General features: G+C 39.3%; 1 protein-coding gene across 10 annotated transcripts in view; it reads left to right on the top strand.

The window, feature by feature from the left end:
• Positions 1–20738, top strand: part of diaph2 (diaphanous-related formin 2) — a 314194-nt gene that overhangs the window by 161144 nt on the left and 132312 nt on the right. For all 10 annotated transcript variants that reach the window (XR_009713933.1, XM_061273960.1, XM_061274039.1 and 7 more), the window contains 2 exons: positions 13476–13577; positions 15481–15575. Coding sequence is in view for 9 of the 10 variants with exons in the window: in XM_061273960.1 (XP_061129944.1) it covers positions 13476–13577; positions 15481–15575 (197 nt within the window). In the remaining variant the exon portion in view is untranslated. The remainder of the gene's footprint in view (positions 1–13475; positions 13578–15480; positions 15576–20738) is intronic.

Raw genomic sequence — 20738 nt, 5'->3', positions numbered from 1 at the left:
TAAAAACATGCGTTCCTGGAGATTTGAATATCAGCTAATATTTTAAAATACAATTGTAGTCACAGTCACAGCGAGCGCTTAAATCAACCCGGCACAAACACACAAAACAGGAATGTGAGGGGTTAACAATTAGCTGGTGGATGGATAGCATTGTTAATTGATGCAGTTGTAATGTTTTTTTTGTAGTTAGTATGTGGTACAACCAAAGCTTCTTTACATAGGAGAAGACTGTGTGTTTGTTTGGATGTTCTCTTAACGGTTTGGAAAGGACTTGAACCATGGGAAGCGAGAGAAAATAAACTACATGTCTTTGTCTAGTCTTTGAAATGGAAATTAGAAATCGAGGATTTATTGCTACTCCTTTTATCGAATTTGATGTCAATTTGGTGTCTTAAAATAACCCTATAGTTTGTTATCCAGTATTTGTTTCACTGAATGCCCAATAGCAAGTGTAGTAGTGCCTCATTATATTGTCAGCAACTGAACCACAGGTCAAAGCTGGTATTTCCATGCATAGAAACAAGGTGATGCACTGTATGTAAGGATTTAAATGTCTTTGTACTATTTTATCATACAGATGGGCCTAATTTATCAAACTTGACCAGGATATGTCAGACTTCTCTCTGTTTGGCAACACAACAAAAACTCATCATCTTATTAATCAATAACGCCAAGTCACACGTAGGGTGTGATGAAATATGAATAATGAGTTTGTTGAGGACTCCATTTTGGCCGACATCCATCATTGTCAACAAAAATGAGTCCAGAAAATATTCAATTAAGACCTCAGGGTGCTATTCCTCATTTATTATTCTGGGGTTAATTTCTAACTGTGGATTTGACTTTTGTCGCTCAGGGGCTAAGAAATTATAGTCTTTCACTGTGGTCATATTATAATAAGGTAAACTTTGGAACACATACTAAGTTCCTGTTTGTGACTCTGAATTCTCCATAGGTGTGAATGTGACTGTAAATTATAGTCCTAATGTGCCCTGGCGACCAGGCAAAGGAATACTCTGGTCCCCGTTCTAAGTCAGCTGGGATGGACCCCAGGTTTCCTTAACCCTGGACATGAATGGCTGTTTAAAAAAGGTGGTTAGATGGACTTTTGTGCACCTTGCGTGGGATCAATTTCTACCCAGTACCTTCACAATTGCACTGTGATTGGCAATCACTCCATTCCTTTTGCCTGGAGTCATGGATGGACGGATCACATTTACTACTGCCAGTAGGATATTTCACTATGGCATTTCTTATTGGATTAGTGTACATTCTCCATTTGTGCATAACATTTTTAGCATATTTTTACCCAAAGTTGTGGATGAAGCTGACTTAGTTTGCAAATTAAAACGTGGCACAGTTTTGCATGGACAAATCTTGACTGCAGTCTTTTCTCCTGCCTCGGGCAACTATGCCAGCCGGTCCAGCTCACAGATTGATTTTGCATCAAGTGGGTGGGGGGTTTTACTGAAGAAGAGGTGAATGTCGCGCTGAGTGGCAAGCGGAGGAAGCAGTGGGAGATCCATTGGCCAACACAATGAAAGTTTAACACTGGCCTGTGGTCTTGTCTCGCAGCTGGAGTCAGATTATTGCCTTGGGCCTTGTGTATTGACCAAGATGGTCTCCCTCACCTGCCAATTCCTAACTAGTTCACATGGATTTTCTTTTTGCCTGGTGAAGTCTTTGGAGATGCCCGTCTGCTATTGATTCAAGCGCTCGCTGTTGTAGCTAGTGCACCTCTGTATGTGCTGCTTACATTTACCATTTAGTAATCCGTCACAGCAGACTTTTTCAAGTTTCTCTTTCTCATCCCTTACCAAAGGGAACCCCGGTGCCAATGATCCTCAGTCTGTGATATGTCCTAAATGGCTTTGCTCCAATCCTATGTCCAGTCAGGAGGAAAAGGTCAGCCAAATTGTGCTGCTCACTGTGGATATGTCAACAGCGCTCTCCGGCCATCTGCCTGTATGTCTAAAGTGAAATCATCTCCTGCTGTACTTGGCAGGACAGCCACAACACTCCTGAGAATTCACTGTAATGCCAATAAATCATTGGATTGGTAACATGCTCTTCTTTGCTAAATTACAACCCCAGACAACATATTTTGCCTGTTCCATTGTGAAGTCAGTCATTGCAGGTTTTAATACACATAATGTGTTGTTGCTTTTTTTGTGACACTTGGACAGATATGAAAGTTTCACAGTAGTATGACAGTACTTTTAGCAGACTGCTTTCTCAATAGTTAAACTTGATGCTTTAATGGAATCTTGTGGCACTCTTCGCTGTGCATTCATTTTTTGAATGAAAGTAATCCAAGCCGCCATGCATGCACAGTCTATTTTATTTATTTTTTCTTTAAAGGACATTGGTGAAACAACAGTCAGGATATGTTGATGAATCTGTGCTGTCATCTTATTAATGCTCCTCATATACCCAGGATGCCTGGCATGGATTTTCTCTTAACTGATTAAGCTCTCATTTCTTATGCTAAAACCTCAAAACTGTGAGGTTGGAGATGGCAAAGGAGAAGCTAACACTTGTCAGCCTGTAGACTTGAACAAGCAATATAGTAGGCCTTGGCGGGATGCATGTCATTGGAACACAGAATGCACTTTATGCACAGTGCTTATATGTAAGCCATTACAGCTTTTAACTTGATCAAAACATTATTTCTACTAAAACTATATTTCCCTTTACCTTGACCAAGTGTGGTTTAAACACAGTTATTAGAGTGCTATTTTGCTTGCCAAGTACTACATAAACACTGTGCTTTTCAAATGTTCACTTCACTCGACTACATGAAATCCCCAAAAAGATAAAATGAAACCTTGTCGTGTGAACAAATAGCTAAACCTTTTTTTTCTTTGTTTGCAGTTAAAGAAAATGTCATACTCAATACCAAAATAAAACAAATATTGTTCTGGACATGAGTACAAATAGCGTTTGTTGTGTTCAGATTCTCTGTCAAGGTGTTTGATTTATTGTGAAGTTGTGACCTTACCATGACCCGCGTTCACTTGTCACTTGTATGTTAACGCAATCCATTTGCTTGCAGCCTCGACGTAAAAAGTTCCCCTTTACTGAAACATCCATCAATGTGAAAGTGTGGCTCAAAGTGAAGTGTGACTGAGGGAGGGGGTGCTATAGTGTTCACAATAGCACAGGTTTGTGCATACCACATTCACACCAGAGGATTTGTCTTGACCTCTACAATGTCACTAAGATGCATCTTGGCAATTGTGTCGCATTGAGGGGATTTTCAGGGAGACGAAGAAGAGGGATGGGGGCCGGATTGCAAAGTGAGCTGTGGATTTATGTGACGCTAACAGAGGCATTTATGAGGAGATTGCCACCCCTCTTTTTTTGCTTTTCCAGCGGATTTGCTTGTTTGCCTCAGAAGCCGGTGTGCAAATATTAGCTATCCAAGTGCACCTGCTACAATTGTGCCACCCAACACCCTCCTTGCAATCTGGTTTCTCACCCCGCATGGCTATACACTTCATTTGTCAAACACACAAAGGAAGACAGAAACACAATAGACGTTCATTTTAGCAGCGACAAGCTCTTCATTGGTGTCCCGACAAGGAGTAAACACAGCGGTGACATGACTTCCAAGGCTGGTTCCGTTGTCTTTCAATCGATACTGAAGGACCGCTCAGTAGTAAATCTTCACAAGGTGCCCATCAACCTGACCCACAGATGATAATCTCATCTACACATTGTTTATGAAAATGCAAAATAATCAACGCTAGATGGTAGTTTGTTTTTCTGTATTTCTACACTGCATTGCTGCAACTTTATCTGTTTATGGAACTCTTTTAAGTTCCTGCCAAAAAGTCCTGCCTGCCATATAGGATCTAAACCACTCGAGTGCTACCACTAATGCCCACTTGGCAACTATCACTGCACTGCACCCACTGGCATTACAAACTGGCAGGAGTAAATCGTGGCCAATCAGAGCTCAGCATTTTTAGCCGTACACTTGGAACATGGATTTCAAGACAACAGTGACCTAATTCAACACTTGGACGTAAACAACTTGGGACGTCAAATGCTGCGTGTTCCCATCGCTTCCGGGGGGGATGTTGTTTATGCGCTGGATAGATTTTCTTGCGCGCTGAGAATGTGCGGGCAGTGCGCGATTGTGCACGCGCGCAGGTTAGAGGGAACATTGGTCATCAGTAAGGTGAATGAGGAAGCGGTGTGGAGCGCCCTCATTGTTAAACATACATAGTTGTTTTGTGTATCGATACATGTATCGTATAAATGCATATGTTATCATTAGACCATTAAATAATTGTTTCAAACATGTAAATACTATATTGATATTATAAATGACATACAGAAAATAATGTATAAATAATATAAATATAAATATGATACGTGTGTGTAACATATGTAGACGTAGCTAAAGTATACGTACATACTGTAAATATGTTTTTAGAACTCTTATTATTACAGTCGTCAAGTGTTATGGCTTCAGATGAAAAAGACACTACAGAGTGGAGTCAGGCCGCAGAGGTGTACTATGTAGTACGTACTGATGATTAAAATTATTATTTTACTGTCGTTATCTGGAAGAAATTGTTTTCTTCTTTTTGTTAAACAAATGCTTGGGCCTGAAAACAATTTTGTCCTTTGGTTTCAATGTTAAACCTGTATAATAATGGTAAGAAAATAAAGGTTTCTACTTCACGGATTTCGCCTATCACACGTTCTTTTCGGAACGTAACCCCAGCGAAAAATTAGGTATTATTGTTCTATTATCACAGTGAAAATACCTATTTTTTCCTTCACCTGAGTGGATTAATGCACTAATACGATGATACACGCTTTTTAAAATCTATTCGGCTAGCATTTTGTAATTGCAGTAGGGGAAGCCAGATGCCAATTAATTTGCCATAGATATGCAGTTACATGAACCCATTAATGGGGGTGCAAATAGCTTTAACTTTGTTTCTAATGTAATATAAACTTTAATTAATAAAGGCGGTGATGAAGTGGAGACTTATCAAACAAGCCTTGTGTCCATTTAAGGCCCCAAACCCTCACAAGGCAGCCTTATTAAAGCCCTTTTCCTAAAGTGTTTACGAGCCCGCTGAGAAAAAAACTGGCAGAAATGCAGAGCCATGAAGAAAAGGAAATTAGTTTGTGCAATTAGTTCAAATTAAGAATTTTGAATCCAGGAGGAAGGACAACGGGAAGGCGTGAACCGTAGGAAAGGAGTCAGATAAGCTGGTGAGGTTGGTGGGAGGGACTGCTTCAGCTCCATTTGTTTGCCCCCGAAGAAATGAATAAGGACCCTGAGGCACACAACTAATAAAGATACTCATAATAAAAATAAGGTTGGTAATCTTTGGAAGGGGCTTTAGAAGTGAAGTCCACCTACCTGCAAGATATTTTACCTTCAAGAAAAAGTTATGTTTATGTCATATTAGGAATCAAAAGTTTTGATGGAAGAAACCAGCTTAAAGTATTCGGACTTTGGACGTTAGACTCAATTTGAACAATATAGGGAGCTATATTTTCAGAGTTAATTCATGGCCACTGACCCAACACTGATTTAAGATCAATATGTCATTATGTACTTGTTAAGATTTAGGGTTTGCCAATTGATTTGATAGAGAGATAAAAATGGCAAATTTGGAACTCTCACTGGTCACCTTACTTTAGAGAAAATATTCCATGTATTACCATAACATCAACATATACAAACATATTAGACCACCACTACAAATTTCTTTGAGAACCTCCACTGTTCTGAAGTGCTCCGACTTGTACTTTCACTACGTATTTCAGTGAGCTTTCAATGTTTTACCATTTGAACAAAGTGGAGCCGTTATTATTCAAGCATTCCGTGATTAAATGCTATGCATTTATAATTTAATAATAATATTAATGATTTCAATAATTTAAACTACATTGAGATTCTGGATGGGAGGTAATAACTCTAATTTGACAAGATAATCAGGAGACATTGTTCTCTACTCCGGAATTAGAAGACCAATACAATTGTAAACCAATTGATATCACTAAACTATTTTAGCAATACAAATTGAAAATATCCTAATACTGGTATACAAACAATTATGGGGAAAAAAGAAAACACATTATGATAATTACCAATGCTGTTTATTTGAGGCAGCTGTGGTATAAAACTTGCATTGCTTTGGGTCTAATAAATGCTTTAATCACTGTACATATATTAATAGTTGTCAGCACAACAGCTGTGACTCCATTTGGAAAACCATGTATCAAAAAGCCCTTGTAAATGCAGGCGTGCTTGTCAATAAATAAAATATTACATTTTACTTTGACAGTGACCCAGTAAAAACTTGGTTTGAAAAGTGTTGGTTGAAGACTCTTTTTAGGTCAATTCCCAAATCTTGCTTTACATACTGCATACATCTTTGTTTGTAGATGTTGTTTGAGTCCAGCTTGGTTAGAAGTCCACAAGTGGGGCAGAAAAGTCTAAAAGCATGTGTCAAAGTCAGTGCCAGAGTGTGTCTGTTTATGCATGCGGCTAAATAACTTAGAGGGAGATCACAAGCCACTGGGCTTGTGTTTGCCCACAGTTCATCCAGCACTACCTAGCGAACAGCTCACAGTGGCCAAAGCTGGTGCTCTTGCTTCTAACCAGCACTGACACTGACTTATCTGAAGTGTGATTGGAGCCTCTGAGGCATTAATGGAACATCAACTCATTTCAGACACCCTGTGGACATTATGCTTACTTTCCAATTCAAGTGTTACTGGGCACTAGGCGCGTCATATATGTCTCAAATTATTCAGTGCACTCCCTGGTTCGAGCATCGAGGCCCTAGGGCGTAAAGTCAAGGGGACAATCATTGAGGTCCTCAATGCAGTCAAGACCGAACAATGTTTAGTGCGATCTACTGTATGCTCCTGAGAATTCAACATTCAACCAGCCACAGCCACATTGTTTCCATGGAAGTCAGGCCAGTGAACAACATCAGTGGCTTCCTTTATTTTCTCATCAGGAAAACAAATAATAGTGTGCTAATGGTAATGACCGTTTATGACAATCATATCGCAAACTGCTGATCCTATCTGAACCCTGTTATTGAGAAGAACAGCAACACAGAATATGTGAATCGCCACTCAGATGTGTAAATATGTGGGAAAAAAAAGCTCTGTGCGATGTTTTAAGGACAATCTTAGGTTTCATGGAGACTTCTTTAGTGGTGATTAGTATTCCAGTAGATGCTGACATGTAGTCACACAACAATGATGTGTACAGTTCATCCATGCTTATGTTATGGGCTGCAGATCTGCTCCCATTATCATCTTCAGTGTCTCACAAGGTTCTTACAAGCATGGTTTTATTGGTTGTTGAGCTACACATATCAATATGGAGAACATCATTGAGGTATTTGCCAGTTGACAGTCACAATGTTGTGTAGTACAGTACTGGTTTGAATAAATGTTGTAACTTTTAATACTTCTGAAGACCAGCGTTGACCTTTTTGGGGTTCTATGACTCTTACTTTAGGATTTAAATGCTGTTCGCGGTGGATCTTCAAGCAGAACCTGCAGGCTTTAACATACTCACATCACCAGAATTCTGCAAAAGAATCATCGGGTGACAGGAAGCAAGGCCCCTCAGGGTTTAATTTTGATTTTTTTGTGTAAGTGAAGAGACAAGGAATTATACAGTACTTTATGTGTCTGTCCTCGCTGATTGCCAAGGATAAACCTATTGGCGCCAACAAGCGTGGATTGGAGCTGCCTGAAAGGGAAAAAAGTCATTTTACCCCCTCCTCCTGTCCTCATCTCTCAAGAAACCTTGACATTTCCAGCATAGAAATGTGAAGTATTTATGAAGTCCTTTCACGCCTTGGCAGACAAATTGGATCAACCTATCAGTTAACCTTCACTAGAGGGGTAGGTGGAGATAATACGTTAATGCATTTAAAAAAAAAAAAAAACCTACAGGCACTTTTTATACATACACATTTTCCTTTCAAACTATATATATATCAATGCTGTGCATGAAAGTGTTATAATTCATTCACTTATTCGACTGGGCATGGCATGTTGATTTAAAATTTTGTGGACTTGAATGAGATCTGTGGCGTCACTGAAACGGCCATTTTGTTTACATGGTATATTTTAGCGCTAGTCTTATGGGGAAAATAGCACAAAATTAACAGGTCGGCTTGTACTTAGGTGGCATTCAACAAGTAATCACATTCTTTTGGTGGCTTCTCCTCCTTGCTAGACATTAGTATAATGCGGGATTTATTAATAGCGAGTGGGTTTTTGGCACAAGTTGACAAATGACGAGCGGTAGTACCAGTTGCTGTGCGAAGAAAATGGCAGTTTTGTTCAGTTATTGTTAATGTGAACCTACCATAGTAATATATCATGCCCTGAGATTGCCAATACAAATGTTGACTGTTTGTCTGGCGCTGATCGTCCTATTTTTATCTCCTCTAATACTTGATAATAAGACAAATTGGAAAGGAGGTGGGCCACTTCTCAAACCAGGGAAAGAAAATATGTGGAGTCGGGAGAGGGCAGATTGTTTTCTGTCATCTGTAAAAAGTACTGCATTCTACCCTGTCAGATAAACCTCAAAGCAGGACGAAATTGTTTTTTTTGTCACAAAGTCTAAAGGTCACGTTCGACATTCTAAAAAAGTGGTTCACCATCTTTATGCCAGAAGTTATATGAGATGAGCAGTCCCCTTTAAAGTCAAACATAGGTTCAGACAGACCATCAAAAAGTAGATGTTTGACCTCATATTGTTTTGTTTTTGTATTTATCATCAACAAAACCATTTGTGATGTCCTATTGCAGTGTACGTATCGTTTGTTTTTTTTAGCTACTTTAGACTTAATCGGGTCACATTTTATTTCCTATCCTGTCAACACAAAAATATGCTAATGCAGCCGCATCTTCACTTTTTAAGCCACACACACTCGTTGACATATCATCAGTTAGTGCAACACCTCTTTTTTATGCTCATCCATGCGCATCTTGTGACAACACTCACCGTAACTTAGGACTTATATATAATAATAATAAAAAAATAATAAAATAAAATAAAATAATTAAAAAAAAACATATTTGAAACAAATTGCTCTCTTCGTCTTCCCCTCTTGGTGATATGAACCTTGCACCAATATTGTCTACCGAAAGCTTAACAGACACCGGCGGCAGCCTTTAGTTCCAGTGAGCGAGCTCCTTTCCCAGCAGAGCTCAAGAGCACTCGGGTCGCAGTGCGATGCCTTGGCAGAAGCGAACAGCGCTTCCTTCCAAATGATTGGCTGCTCGGATCAATCCATTCGCTGCCCTGGGAGCACGTCTAATTTGAGAGGAAGAGTCAGAGCCTTCCCACACTCCCTTGCCGCTGACTGACAGCACACAAGTGCCGTGTTTGGATGCAGGGCAGATTAAAATACACTTGTTAAAAGCTGCAGGTCACTGGCAGTGTTCAGGGTTATTGATTCGAGAGATTGTTTTATTTGCCTGACATTGTTGTGCGTTTCTCCTTACACCTCATTTTCTCGCTTTTGAATGAATACGTTTTCTCTGTGTCAATTCAGATTTTATTACCTTGAGGATATCGCAGAAACATGAATACCAATGATTTATATGAAAATCTCCTCAGGAATGTCTGTTGACCTCCAAATATAACCTTTTCCAAATCAATTCCTGCCATCGGTAGTTATGGCAATATAATGCAGATTCATTATATTGTGATTAATACATATGGTCAAATTGTGGTAATTACCAAAGCAAAATTATAATAATAACTTTACAGACAGTGTGTTACGTCACAGTCTACTATTCTGTAAAATTATTAAAACAACCTAATCACTGCCGCCTCAATAAAGTTATTAAACACTCTTGATAAATGCCAGATGAGGTGAACATGAAGCAATTGTATAGCCGTTGCTTACAATATAAATGTGTAAATAACAAACAGAACCAGATTCAAACACCTTGGAATCTACTGCATGTAGCTAAAAATGTCTAGCTCAAGCTCATCTGAATGTTTGTATTCATCCTTAAGTATGTTCTTGGGACTGTCAATGGTTGTTATCATTACCACTTATTTCTTTTAAATCCCAGTTATCACCGAACATGATGATGATAGCAAAGTTGATAGTTGTTCCACTCCACTGTATGCATCATTTTGTTTACCTTGAGTCATAGAGGCAAAACGCATCTTTGAGATTCTCTGTTTACAAAAGTCCAAGGAACGCTTTAATTCCTAAAGAGGCTCCAGGAAAATTGGGGAATATGTTTTTCCCATATCATGTCACTCATATTTATATGCTGTACCACAATTTGACAGACAGTTTGACGGATTGCAATGACATAAAACAGATTGGAAATCTCTAAACTTTTGACTCATTGACATAATAACACACTTTTCTTTTTACTGTGACTGTAGTTTCATGAAAGACCCAAATCAAATCCCAATGGGGTTCTGTTGGACTTAGATGCAGTGATTGTGGGGGCCATTTGGGTAAAATTACCCCCTTGATGTGTTGAAGCAAGCTGTCTGGGGTAATGTTAGTATGTCGAGCCTTATTCAGACCAGATGTCCGAAGAGTTGTCATGCTAAAAATCCACCCTTGGGATCTTTTGTTCAGACACTCGATGGACCTGAGGCTCTTCCGTCTCTCTCTATTAGTTCAAGGAACAACACATGACATCAGCTATGGGAAATTGCACTGCTTTCACGCTGTGACACTACCCACACCATGGCAATTTATGTGGAGTTTAGAACATTCAAATGGTGATTATCCAGAAGGTCTCGAACAACTGAAGCCCATGCAAGTGAGCACTTTGGCACAAGAGGCAATGAGAACCTTCTCATTAAGGAAGAAACCTGAAAGAAAAAAAATGTGACAGTGGTAAGTGGTCATATGCCTTGTTCAGACAAATCTAGTAAACTGATTTTAATTATATTCACAACGTGGTCAAATGTGGTCAGAACGAGCATCGTTTCTTTGATTTTGCACTGAACCTCAGTCCAGAATTGTTTATCATCCTTGTCAGTATAAATATAGTACATGGCTGCCTAGTACATATGCTATGCAAACTAAACAATGTTATACAAACTATTATTCCAGACAGCTAAATTGAAGTTTGCAATTATATTCCAAAGACCATATTGCCAGTCTGTGTTACTTTGCCTTTAAACATGTTTAAGGTCTGTCATCTCTTGAGTTGATTCCAAGGGCCATGGTATCAGTGGCGTTTGGAAGTGTACATGTGATGCTGTTTAGCTTGGTGTTTTAATGGACGTCTTATGGGAGATGCTGCATGGAAGGCGACCGGTAGGCTGAATGTGGGCCAGCAGAACATGTTGAACGTTTGAATGCGGGAGAACACTTGTAAATGTCCAGAGGGAAAACCCCAGTCCAAGACCCACAAGGCATAACGTGCATGCCAATTGATCCTGAATAAGCCAAATGTGTTTGTCACATTCATTTACTTTCCCAACATAATCCTTGTTAATTTAGTGACAATATTTTGGCATGGGGGACATTCATGCCTCCCCTTAGCTAATAAGAACTATTACAGTTTACAATTCCAGTCAGTTGATAATTTTCCTTAGGTGCTTGTTTGGCGTTACTTTTGATCATTCCGTTTCACATGAACATTTGAACACACACAAAACAAGAAGAAAAAAAGAACCAGGATAAGAAATATATTTAAATAGATTTTTCTTTATCGCAAATGTGCATGGCCAATAAAAAAAATAATTAAGAATTACTGCCTCGAGGCCCAAATTTTGACCATAAATTATCTCTGCTGAGCTCTGTGAGACTGCTTGATTATGTCCTATTAATACACAATATTTTACATGATTAAAAACGCCTTATCTTTTTGCACCCAAAATTGTTAATACATACCTTACTTGCGGTAGTAACGCTCAAATGAAATCATCCCATGCTGTTTATCTGATCAAGAGGAGAATGTGCCCTTTTGAGTCAATAAAAAATTGTGCACATCACAAATCACCCTTCGCTTCACGATTGCCTTGTAGAGAATTTTAGGGATTATTTTGCCCAAATATAAAGCTGTGCAAGCGGGAATGGCTTTGTTGTCGCAGTATTATATTGTAGCCACTCGGCAACTTGTCCAACACGTTCAGATATTGGCAGTGACGGTAGTCAGATGTTACTGGTCATCAGTCTGTGACAGGTTAAGTTCGAATAATAATTAGAATAATAATTGGGTGGGTGTGAATATTTTAGCCAAAACACAAAAAGTTTTGTTAACTATTCAAATTATTTCTAATTATTTACAAATGTGTGTGTGAAAATGTAACTAGCCAGCAGACCGGGGATCATGATTGAGCGTGTACATTACTGAAAGGAACATATGTATATTCAGACGAGATGCACAACATTGTCACAAATTGTCTTATCTAACAAACAACAATTATTTAAGAGAAAGAAAGCACTGTTGCTGTTGTTTATTGTCTACCATAGTCATGTGTATTCAGCCCAAGACCTGTCTCTCTTCACATATTTGCCAATCACAGTGGTCATTTGCCATCTCACTCTCACACGTATAAGGCCGCCTTCTTCTCCTGAATGTCCTGAGTGTCATTTTGTCAACAAAATGAAATCCAAGTAATGCACTGGTTGCATGTGGGTGAGCCAATGAAAACCTTTCTCACACTAAAATTTTATAGGCACTATGTGACCATTTAGGCGCTGTTGCTAACGATACCATATATTTTATTACAATAAGTGCTCACCACTTATGAAGTTGTTTTGTGTAATACATTTGGTTTGACAACCATTTCAATGATAAACGGAGTACTTCAGTGGCCTCCAATAGCATCAAACACTCATTTTCGGGAGCAAAATATGACCTGCTGGTATTTTGTATGAGGCACACTCTTACACACATAATAGCACAAATGCGTGCCTTTTGGCACTACTGATTTGTGTAAATGTTCCCCTCCCACATGTCACGTGTTGACAGTGAGGCATCGGAGCGAGGCAAGTGCCGTCAGCACTGCTTCATCTGGCTGCCCAGGAGATGCTTCCTCTTTGATTGTTTCTTCAAACATGAGATGCTTGGCGCTCGGGGAACATGTTGTTTGTTCTTGATTTCTTGGGAGACTCCTCCTGAGAGACCCTTCCTCTTCCTTCTAAACAGTTGTTAGGATTATCAACAAAATATGCCGACGGTCCCACAAGTTGATGCAGAAGAGCCCTCTTTTGGGATAACATTGTGTTTCTGTCACTTTTTCATTCTTCCACTATATGTCTATAAAAGTGTTGCTTCCAAAATATATTTAAATTTAATTTGAATATTATTAACATTATAAATATTGCTTTGAAGCATTATAATCTTCATTGACAGTGCCATGCTTCCTCATTCATACTCTTGGAGAGGGGAAATGCAATTTGCCTTGAGTTGTGGCCTGGTACTTTCTGGAAATACTAATGCAATACCTGCCCCCCTCTCAATAGTGAGGAAAGATCCCAAAGATGAGACTGACGACAGAATGACACAGTTTAAAAAGAAAGCAAAGGAGCTTCGCATTTTGGACCCCAAGACCGCACAGAATCTATGTAAGTATATGTCCATGTTTTCAACCAGCATCTTTAATGTTGTTTTTCATTTTGATTATTTTTTCTGCATCCATGAACATCTCAGATCAATTCCTGGCAAACAGGGCTCACTACCGATGGTGTTTTTACTCTGCCCTTTAGGATCTTGTTTCTTGGCAGTCGTTAACAGTCACCTCAAGCATTTATGGATTGTGCGCACTATCCGTCGTTTAGCATTTGGGAAATAGATTCTTAACATAAGTGAGCCCTCAGGCTACATGTTAGCAATTTAAATCACTGGGGGCCTAAATTGTTGAGTTAATGGTGTATTTCCTCCACACCCCGTGGGTACTCGTTTGTATATATTACTGTAGAAAGAAGAAATATTATGCATACGTAGAAAACGACAAAAATATACACGCCACCTTATGTCCTTATTTTTGCAGTACATTTTGTTGTGCCTTCCAACTTATGAAACCGTTTGGCAAATGATCAGGCTCTGATGAAGACACGCGAACTAGACATATGTTCAGAGCATATGGACAAAACAGGTGTCGTGCATTCGTGACTGCGACAATGCTCCGTTTTGCCAATACTATTGCTCATTGAAATATGAAGCAACAAGAGGTTTGGACCCCTCTAATGACAGTTGGCTTTACGATTTGCCATGTGAAATTGAAGCTTGTTTGGCATACAGAACATGGGGTCTTTTAATGGAGCCCCCTCAACCAGCCATTTCACTGTTTAAGGATGACATGTTCTAGTTGAAGTGACAGTGATTGCAATAGCCATCAGTCCATAATTAATGCCACAGTTGTCAATGCCACTAGGGTACAATTTGACGAGAACTAATGTGTTGTGTTCTACCTGGCATCACAAACAACAGTGTAGAAGCAGCTGAACCAAAATGGCATCTTTTAATTGATGTTACCCAGGATTAATACAGTATATAACTTTAAGCTGGAATCACCTGTAACTCTCACACTTACTGTGGGAATCTCATTTAAAGAGAGGAAAACACCTAGTGGGTGACATATTTCTACAAACGATGACCCAGGGCATTTAATTACTTAAACACAGGCGTATAAAGGCGTCTTAAAGAGAGGGATTTTTCAAAAGCGAAGCGTTATCTGTCAAATGCACTATGGGAGGAAATCATCGTACCTGGAGAAAACCCACACAAGCATGGGAAGAACATGCAAACTCCACACGGGAAGGCCCAAAGCCGGAATCAAACCCGCAAGCTATGAATTGGAACGTGCGGACGTGCTAACATGTGCACCACTGTATCACCCACTAACAATAGAAATAATTTGATAATTATTAAAACTACTATGATAATTATTAAAACTAATTTGATATGTGACATTAAAAAACTAATTATGTTTTCAGAATACATGCAATAGCTCGTCTATATTATATTTCAGCTCCTGTCACTCTTCTGAGCGGACGAATTTTTTTTTTTTTTCAATCACTAATTCTTTACAGTTAAAACGTCTTTAAGACTTGTCGCTCGCTCTCATTTAACTCTGAACTAAACTTCAACCTTCCAGATGCCATGACAGCTCTATGGGTGATGTTTGTTTTGTCAACCACCACACATTTTGATTTCAGGCATAGTGCTATAATAATAATAATAATATTGATTATAATAATAATATTGATTGCAATCGAACAGTAATATCGACTGCCAAAAGGAAAGAGGTGTTTATTCAAGGTCTGGTTGTTATTAACCCAAACACACACACACGGGCACACACACACACACACAAACACACAATCATACTCACACGACTCTCAACTGTAACACTTTGTTCCCACGAGTGACATGTTAGCTTTTTTCTTTCTTTTTCTTTCAAAACTGACGGTCCAACAGAACAAAAAGGAAATTGCGTTCTCCCCTTCTTTCTTTCCGTCTCAACAGCAATTTTCTTGGGCTCGTTCCGCCTGCCTTATGAAGAGATCCGAGAAATTGTGCTTCAGGTGGACGAGGAACGACTGAGCGAGTCACTCATCCAGGTAAGACAGATATTTCGCAGTGTGTCCGTCCCCTCCTTCCAACACATAGACACTATATTGCTCCTTATTAGGACATTAGTGCATTAGAGGAGGAGATACAGAGCCTCCATGCCCCCCGCCCCCACTCCACCTGCATGTGACGAATAGAAAACAAAACAATATTATTATTATATATATATATATATATATATATATTATTATATTTTCCATTTTAGTTGTCTTTTTTTAAATTATTTTCTTCGTTAAATCCAATAATAGATGAATTTCTATATATCTCATTCATTGACACAGGCAGTCAGTTATTAACAGGTGACATACTGTTTTGCGTGGTTGTTTGAAGCATAATTAAAACATTAAAGTAAATATTTCAAAATGAAGACCAAAATTGAGATACAGGCTACCGGTAATCTTCTGTTCGGATTCATATTTTTATATCTGACTCAGAGGAGTCCGTTTCTCACAATTTATGAACATCACGTCATGCCGTTGCCTTAAAGAGCAATGTATTATGGGAGTTTTGCTTGTTTTGTTGTTGCTTGGATACAACTAGAGTTGATTGCCACCTATTAAGTGAAATTGCACAACTTTGTTATTGTTGAGCAAAATGTTTCTCTGTTAGCTGCTTTTCCCATTTCTGATCTTGCTTTTGTATTGGGCACTGTGTCCTCTGCATGTGCCACATGCACAGATCCTCACACAGTTTAGCAAGATTAATTTGGCAATTTGGTTTTGAGAACAACTACAAAAACAGGCTAAGTTCACAGTACAAGTGTAAAAAAAGTGTTTTTATTGATCTTTGGGATATTTCTGACAAAGGAATGTCATAGACATGTTTTTTATGACACTTAAGAGCAGGTCTAAATTAGGAAAATATGAAGTGACCTTTAACTATTTCTATTAAATGTGGAACCCCAGATAGTTTAAACAAATGGTGTCTGGTCTCTCTCTCTCTCTCCACGAGCTTGGCGACCCCATTTAAAATGTGCTATGATCTGCGTTTGGCACAAGACGGTCTCCTCATTGTCCGCTGGACCGTGGAGACCCCACATTCATTTTCTCATAATGGATGATGAAGGACAGAGCTTGGCAAAGTCTCCACAACCCCACCCTCTTTTCTTCCAACCTTTTGTCTTAAAGCATGATTGATGGGCTTGCTAAAGACTACTTCTTTTTGCCCAGTTTTTGCTGTTTTTGGTGTTTCTCAACTCAACACAAGTGTGCATGTGGGGTAAAGGTGCATCATTGTGCACTTCAAACTGTCAATAGGTTTAATAGTAGCCTATCCACCGACCACCCCTACTGGGTCTTTGTTGAGTTGTGATAACCTTTAATTTGCTGCTAATCGAGCAGAAAATAAAGATTGAACAGTATGAGACTGCTTTGCAAAGGTGAAAGACAATTTAGCCGTTGATCTTTCCCCTACCTTCTGTTATTACGAGGTGGAAAGGTGCCAGATACTCCTACTGTGCTCCTTCAAATGTTGCCATCGTTAATACCGGTTGCCTACTTTTCTTGAACACTCATTTATGCCAAAAGAAAGAGTCCAAATCAAAACACTCACAAATTGGTTAAAGATATAATGTAGGTTGCAACAAATCATTTCACAATTATTCACAAAGGATGCAACATATTCTGTTATTGTTAAAGTATCTGTAATGGTGGAATTGGCTGGATTATACGGAATTACAAATACACATGGACTCATGGTAAAATCTGTGTTTGGATAGTTGTTGACCATTTCATCACTGGATACCAAATCCATTCACATGGTTCATTGACTGTACGTTTCCAAAAAACACATCCAACAAATGTCCAAAGTCCAACTTGATCACAATGGTAAATGGAGTGTACTGATGTAGCGCTTTATCTACACCATATCTTGTCTCGAGCCCTTTACCAAGCTTCGTACTCACTTTTCTTTTTTTTCCCAAAACAACTTGGATTGTAGATATGCAGCTGACGTGAAGCCACGTCAACCTACGTAGAAGGTTATCTTTTTCAATAACTAACTTTAACATCAAATATTCCTTGCCATATACTGGCCAATGGCAGAACGTAAGGTGTTTTTCCCGCCAATGGTAAAGTTTTAAATGCATACGTGTTCTGTTATGCTTGGTAGCGTGCGCTAAAATAAGATAACCGTCTGGTAAATAATCCCCAACTAATCGTTTGGGAAAACCTGACAAAATCACTCATTACCCATCTCTGTTCACTTCAAAACTCTTGCTTGTTATGTTGCGATGAGAGTAACCTCCATCAGCTCTGTGACAAGCTGGCTGGGGAAACTGATTAATGAAAGTAACAGCCAAAATGGAAGGAATCGAGGAAGAGAGGGCTGTTCGTAATGCATCTAAAACTCTGGGACTCAATCATATTATCCTCCTTCTCTGGCGACATGTCTAATGTAATGATTTGTCAGCAGAATGTGGCAGTGCATTGGCCTTGATGTACCCCCACAATATGTCACCCTGGCAGAATGGATAGATAGGAGTTGATTGGCTCTCCTTATTCTGTATTAGGGCCCATCAATGCCTCCGAGATGATGTACCCATGCCTGAATGCTGCCAGACAGACTCTCGGGTGCTTGCCATTCATCCAAACTCAATTTGAATGCCTGCAATTCCACATATGCTCCAACCAAACCTCGTTGCCATCCCTCCCCATCCAGCCTGTGTACAAACATATTTACACTACATGCAAATGGAACGAATATGTCAATTATGCCCTCTGCCTTGGGTGCACACGGCCAAATTGTGTCATTTATCACCCAGGCGATAAATATGGGGTAAGGTTCGTGCGTATGGGCAAACTGGCAGACATTTGTGTGCAGTCCCACCACCCCTCATATCTCATTTGCCGACAAGATCTACCGTGTCGGTAGACAGGGTCACCCCTGTGTATCAGGTCAGCTCTATCAAATACACAGCTTACATATATAACATCATACATGGCTAAGTAACGTTAAAGTGGGAAGAGTGTTATCAGTCTGATGGTCTGACACTTATCATTGGTAGAATACCAATCCTATTGTGTTTGTGTTTCAGGGAATCGCTTGAATCGCATAGTCTATCTCTGCCATTGCTTTTATTCATGGCATGGCCAAGCCAATGACCTGTCATTATTTTCTGGACTGCTTCGGTACAGCTTTTTTGCTCAAAAAAAATAAATAAATAAATAAATACCTCTTCCTCTTTTTGCTTATTTGCCCAAGGGGAAAGAAATACCGGTAGCTGGTGTTATGATGACCAATCCGCATTTAACAAACATAATAACAGCAACATGTATTATTAAACTGGGAGTTTGTACTTGTAAAACTGCTGGCAAGATTTAAATGTGGCCTCACTTCACTAATAACCGCCCGCCACCCACCAACTCTCTGACCATAGCTGTGCCCTCTCACTGATGTGCATAAGTGCAATTTTCTAACCTGGTCCTTCACAATGGCATGCAATTATGAAAGTGCAAGTCAAGTCAAGTCAAGTTTATTTGTATAGCCCTAAATCACAAGCAGTCTCAAAAACAAACTCCAGCCGAATCGGCCACTACAGGTTAATTAAAGGCCATATCATAGAAATGTGTCTTTAAACGTGTCTTAAATGTTTCTACTGAGGTAGCAGTTCTAATATCCATAGGTAGAGCATTTCAAAGCTTTGGAGCCCGAATAGAAAATGCTCCTGCAGACATTTTCTTGGCCCTCGTTGTCGCTAAAAGACTAGCGTTTTGCGAACGAAGGTTACGAGACAGAACATAAAGAACAACCATTTTATACGACCTGTAGACTTTTGATGCGGGACTTAGGAAGACCAGAGAATAATACATTACAGTAGTCCAGGCGCGACGTGGCGAACGCATGTATAATAGTTTCCGCATCACCGGTCGAGAGGATCGGACGAATCTTTGCAATATTACGAAGGGGAAAAAACGCAATTCTGGTTATATTCTTAATGTGCTTTTGAAAGGAGAGTGTTTGGTCAAATATTACCCCGAGAGTAGTTACAGTATCGCTCTGAGTGATAGTACGGTTATCTATAGTTATAGTGGTTCTCTTAAATAAGTGTTGATAACGAGTTGGACCAATTATCAACATCTCAGTTTTACCTGGGTTATGACGAAGGAAGTTGAGAGACATCCATTGCTTGATCTCCGCAAGGCACGCCTCAAGATTACAACAATCCCGCGGATCTGTCATCGATAACGGCATATATAATTGGGTGTCATCCGCGTAGCATTGAAAACTAATATTATATTTACGTATTATGTCCCCAAGCGGAATCATATGAATATTAAATAGAATTGGTCCGAGCACCGCTCCCTGTGGGACACCACACGTAACATTAAAGAGCTCAGAGGACGTATTGCCATGGACCGCTCGGTGCGTCCTGTCTGACAGATAGGAATGGAACCAGCCTAATGCTGACCCTGAAATACCAACACAACTTTTAAGACGCCCTAATAAAATATCGAAGTCTACAGTGTCGAAGGCAGCACTAAGATCGAGTAGTAACAATACAGATGAAGTGTTTGAATCCATAGCTATGAGGAGATCGTTAGTCACTTTAGCAAGTGCTGTCTCAGTGGAATGATTAGCTCTAAAACCAGACTGAAAAGAGTCAGATTGATTATTGTGCATGGTGTTTTGATAAATAGTCACAGAGAACTGTTCAACTTTAACAAAGTAGCACTGCTAGCAAAACAAAGCTATCATTAGGATTGTCAAAATGCGGACGCTTGCCCCGATGCTACATAGGCAGTGTGACTAATGTGTAATAAAATGTTACTGTAACACTAAATGATATCAGTTTGCTTGATTTCTTGGAATTTATTTTCAGTTAAAACTTCAAAAATCCAGAATAGAACAGAATAAAACAGAAATGTTTCTCCAGTTGCCTGAGGTCCCTACCTTTACTTCTTTTACTCGTGTTTTCTTTTTCCCGAGGTGCCTAATCCAACATGGTTTCTGTTTTACATCAAGTCTCACAACTTACATATTTTCTGACCTTTAAATAATGCACTCTATTTGAATCATGACCAGTCAGTTGAAATCAAGCCTATAAATCAAAGCTTGATCCTCAACTGCTTGTGATCTTTTCGGGAAATCCATCAAGTTAGCTTTCTGCATGCATCTTATAAATCAATCAACAACTTCTGGGGACACTGCATTTC

The sequence above is a fragment of the Syngnathus typhle genome, linkage group LG1, assembly GCF_033458585.1.
Source record: "Syngnathus typhle isolate RoL2023-S1 ecotype Sweden linkage group LG1, RoL_Styp_1.0, whole genome shotgun sequence".
In the NCBI taxonomy this organism is placed as follows: domain Eukaryota; kingdom Metazoa; phylum Chordata; class Actinopteri; order Syngnathiformes; family Syngnathidae; genus Syngnathus; species Syngnathus typhle.
The sequence above is the reverse complement of the archived record's forward strand: the minus strand, read 5'-3'. Positions and strand labels throughout refer to the sequence as shown.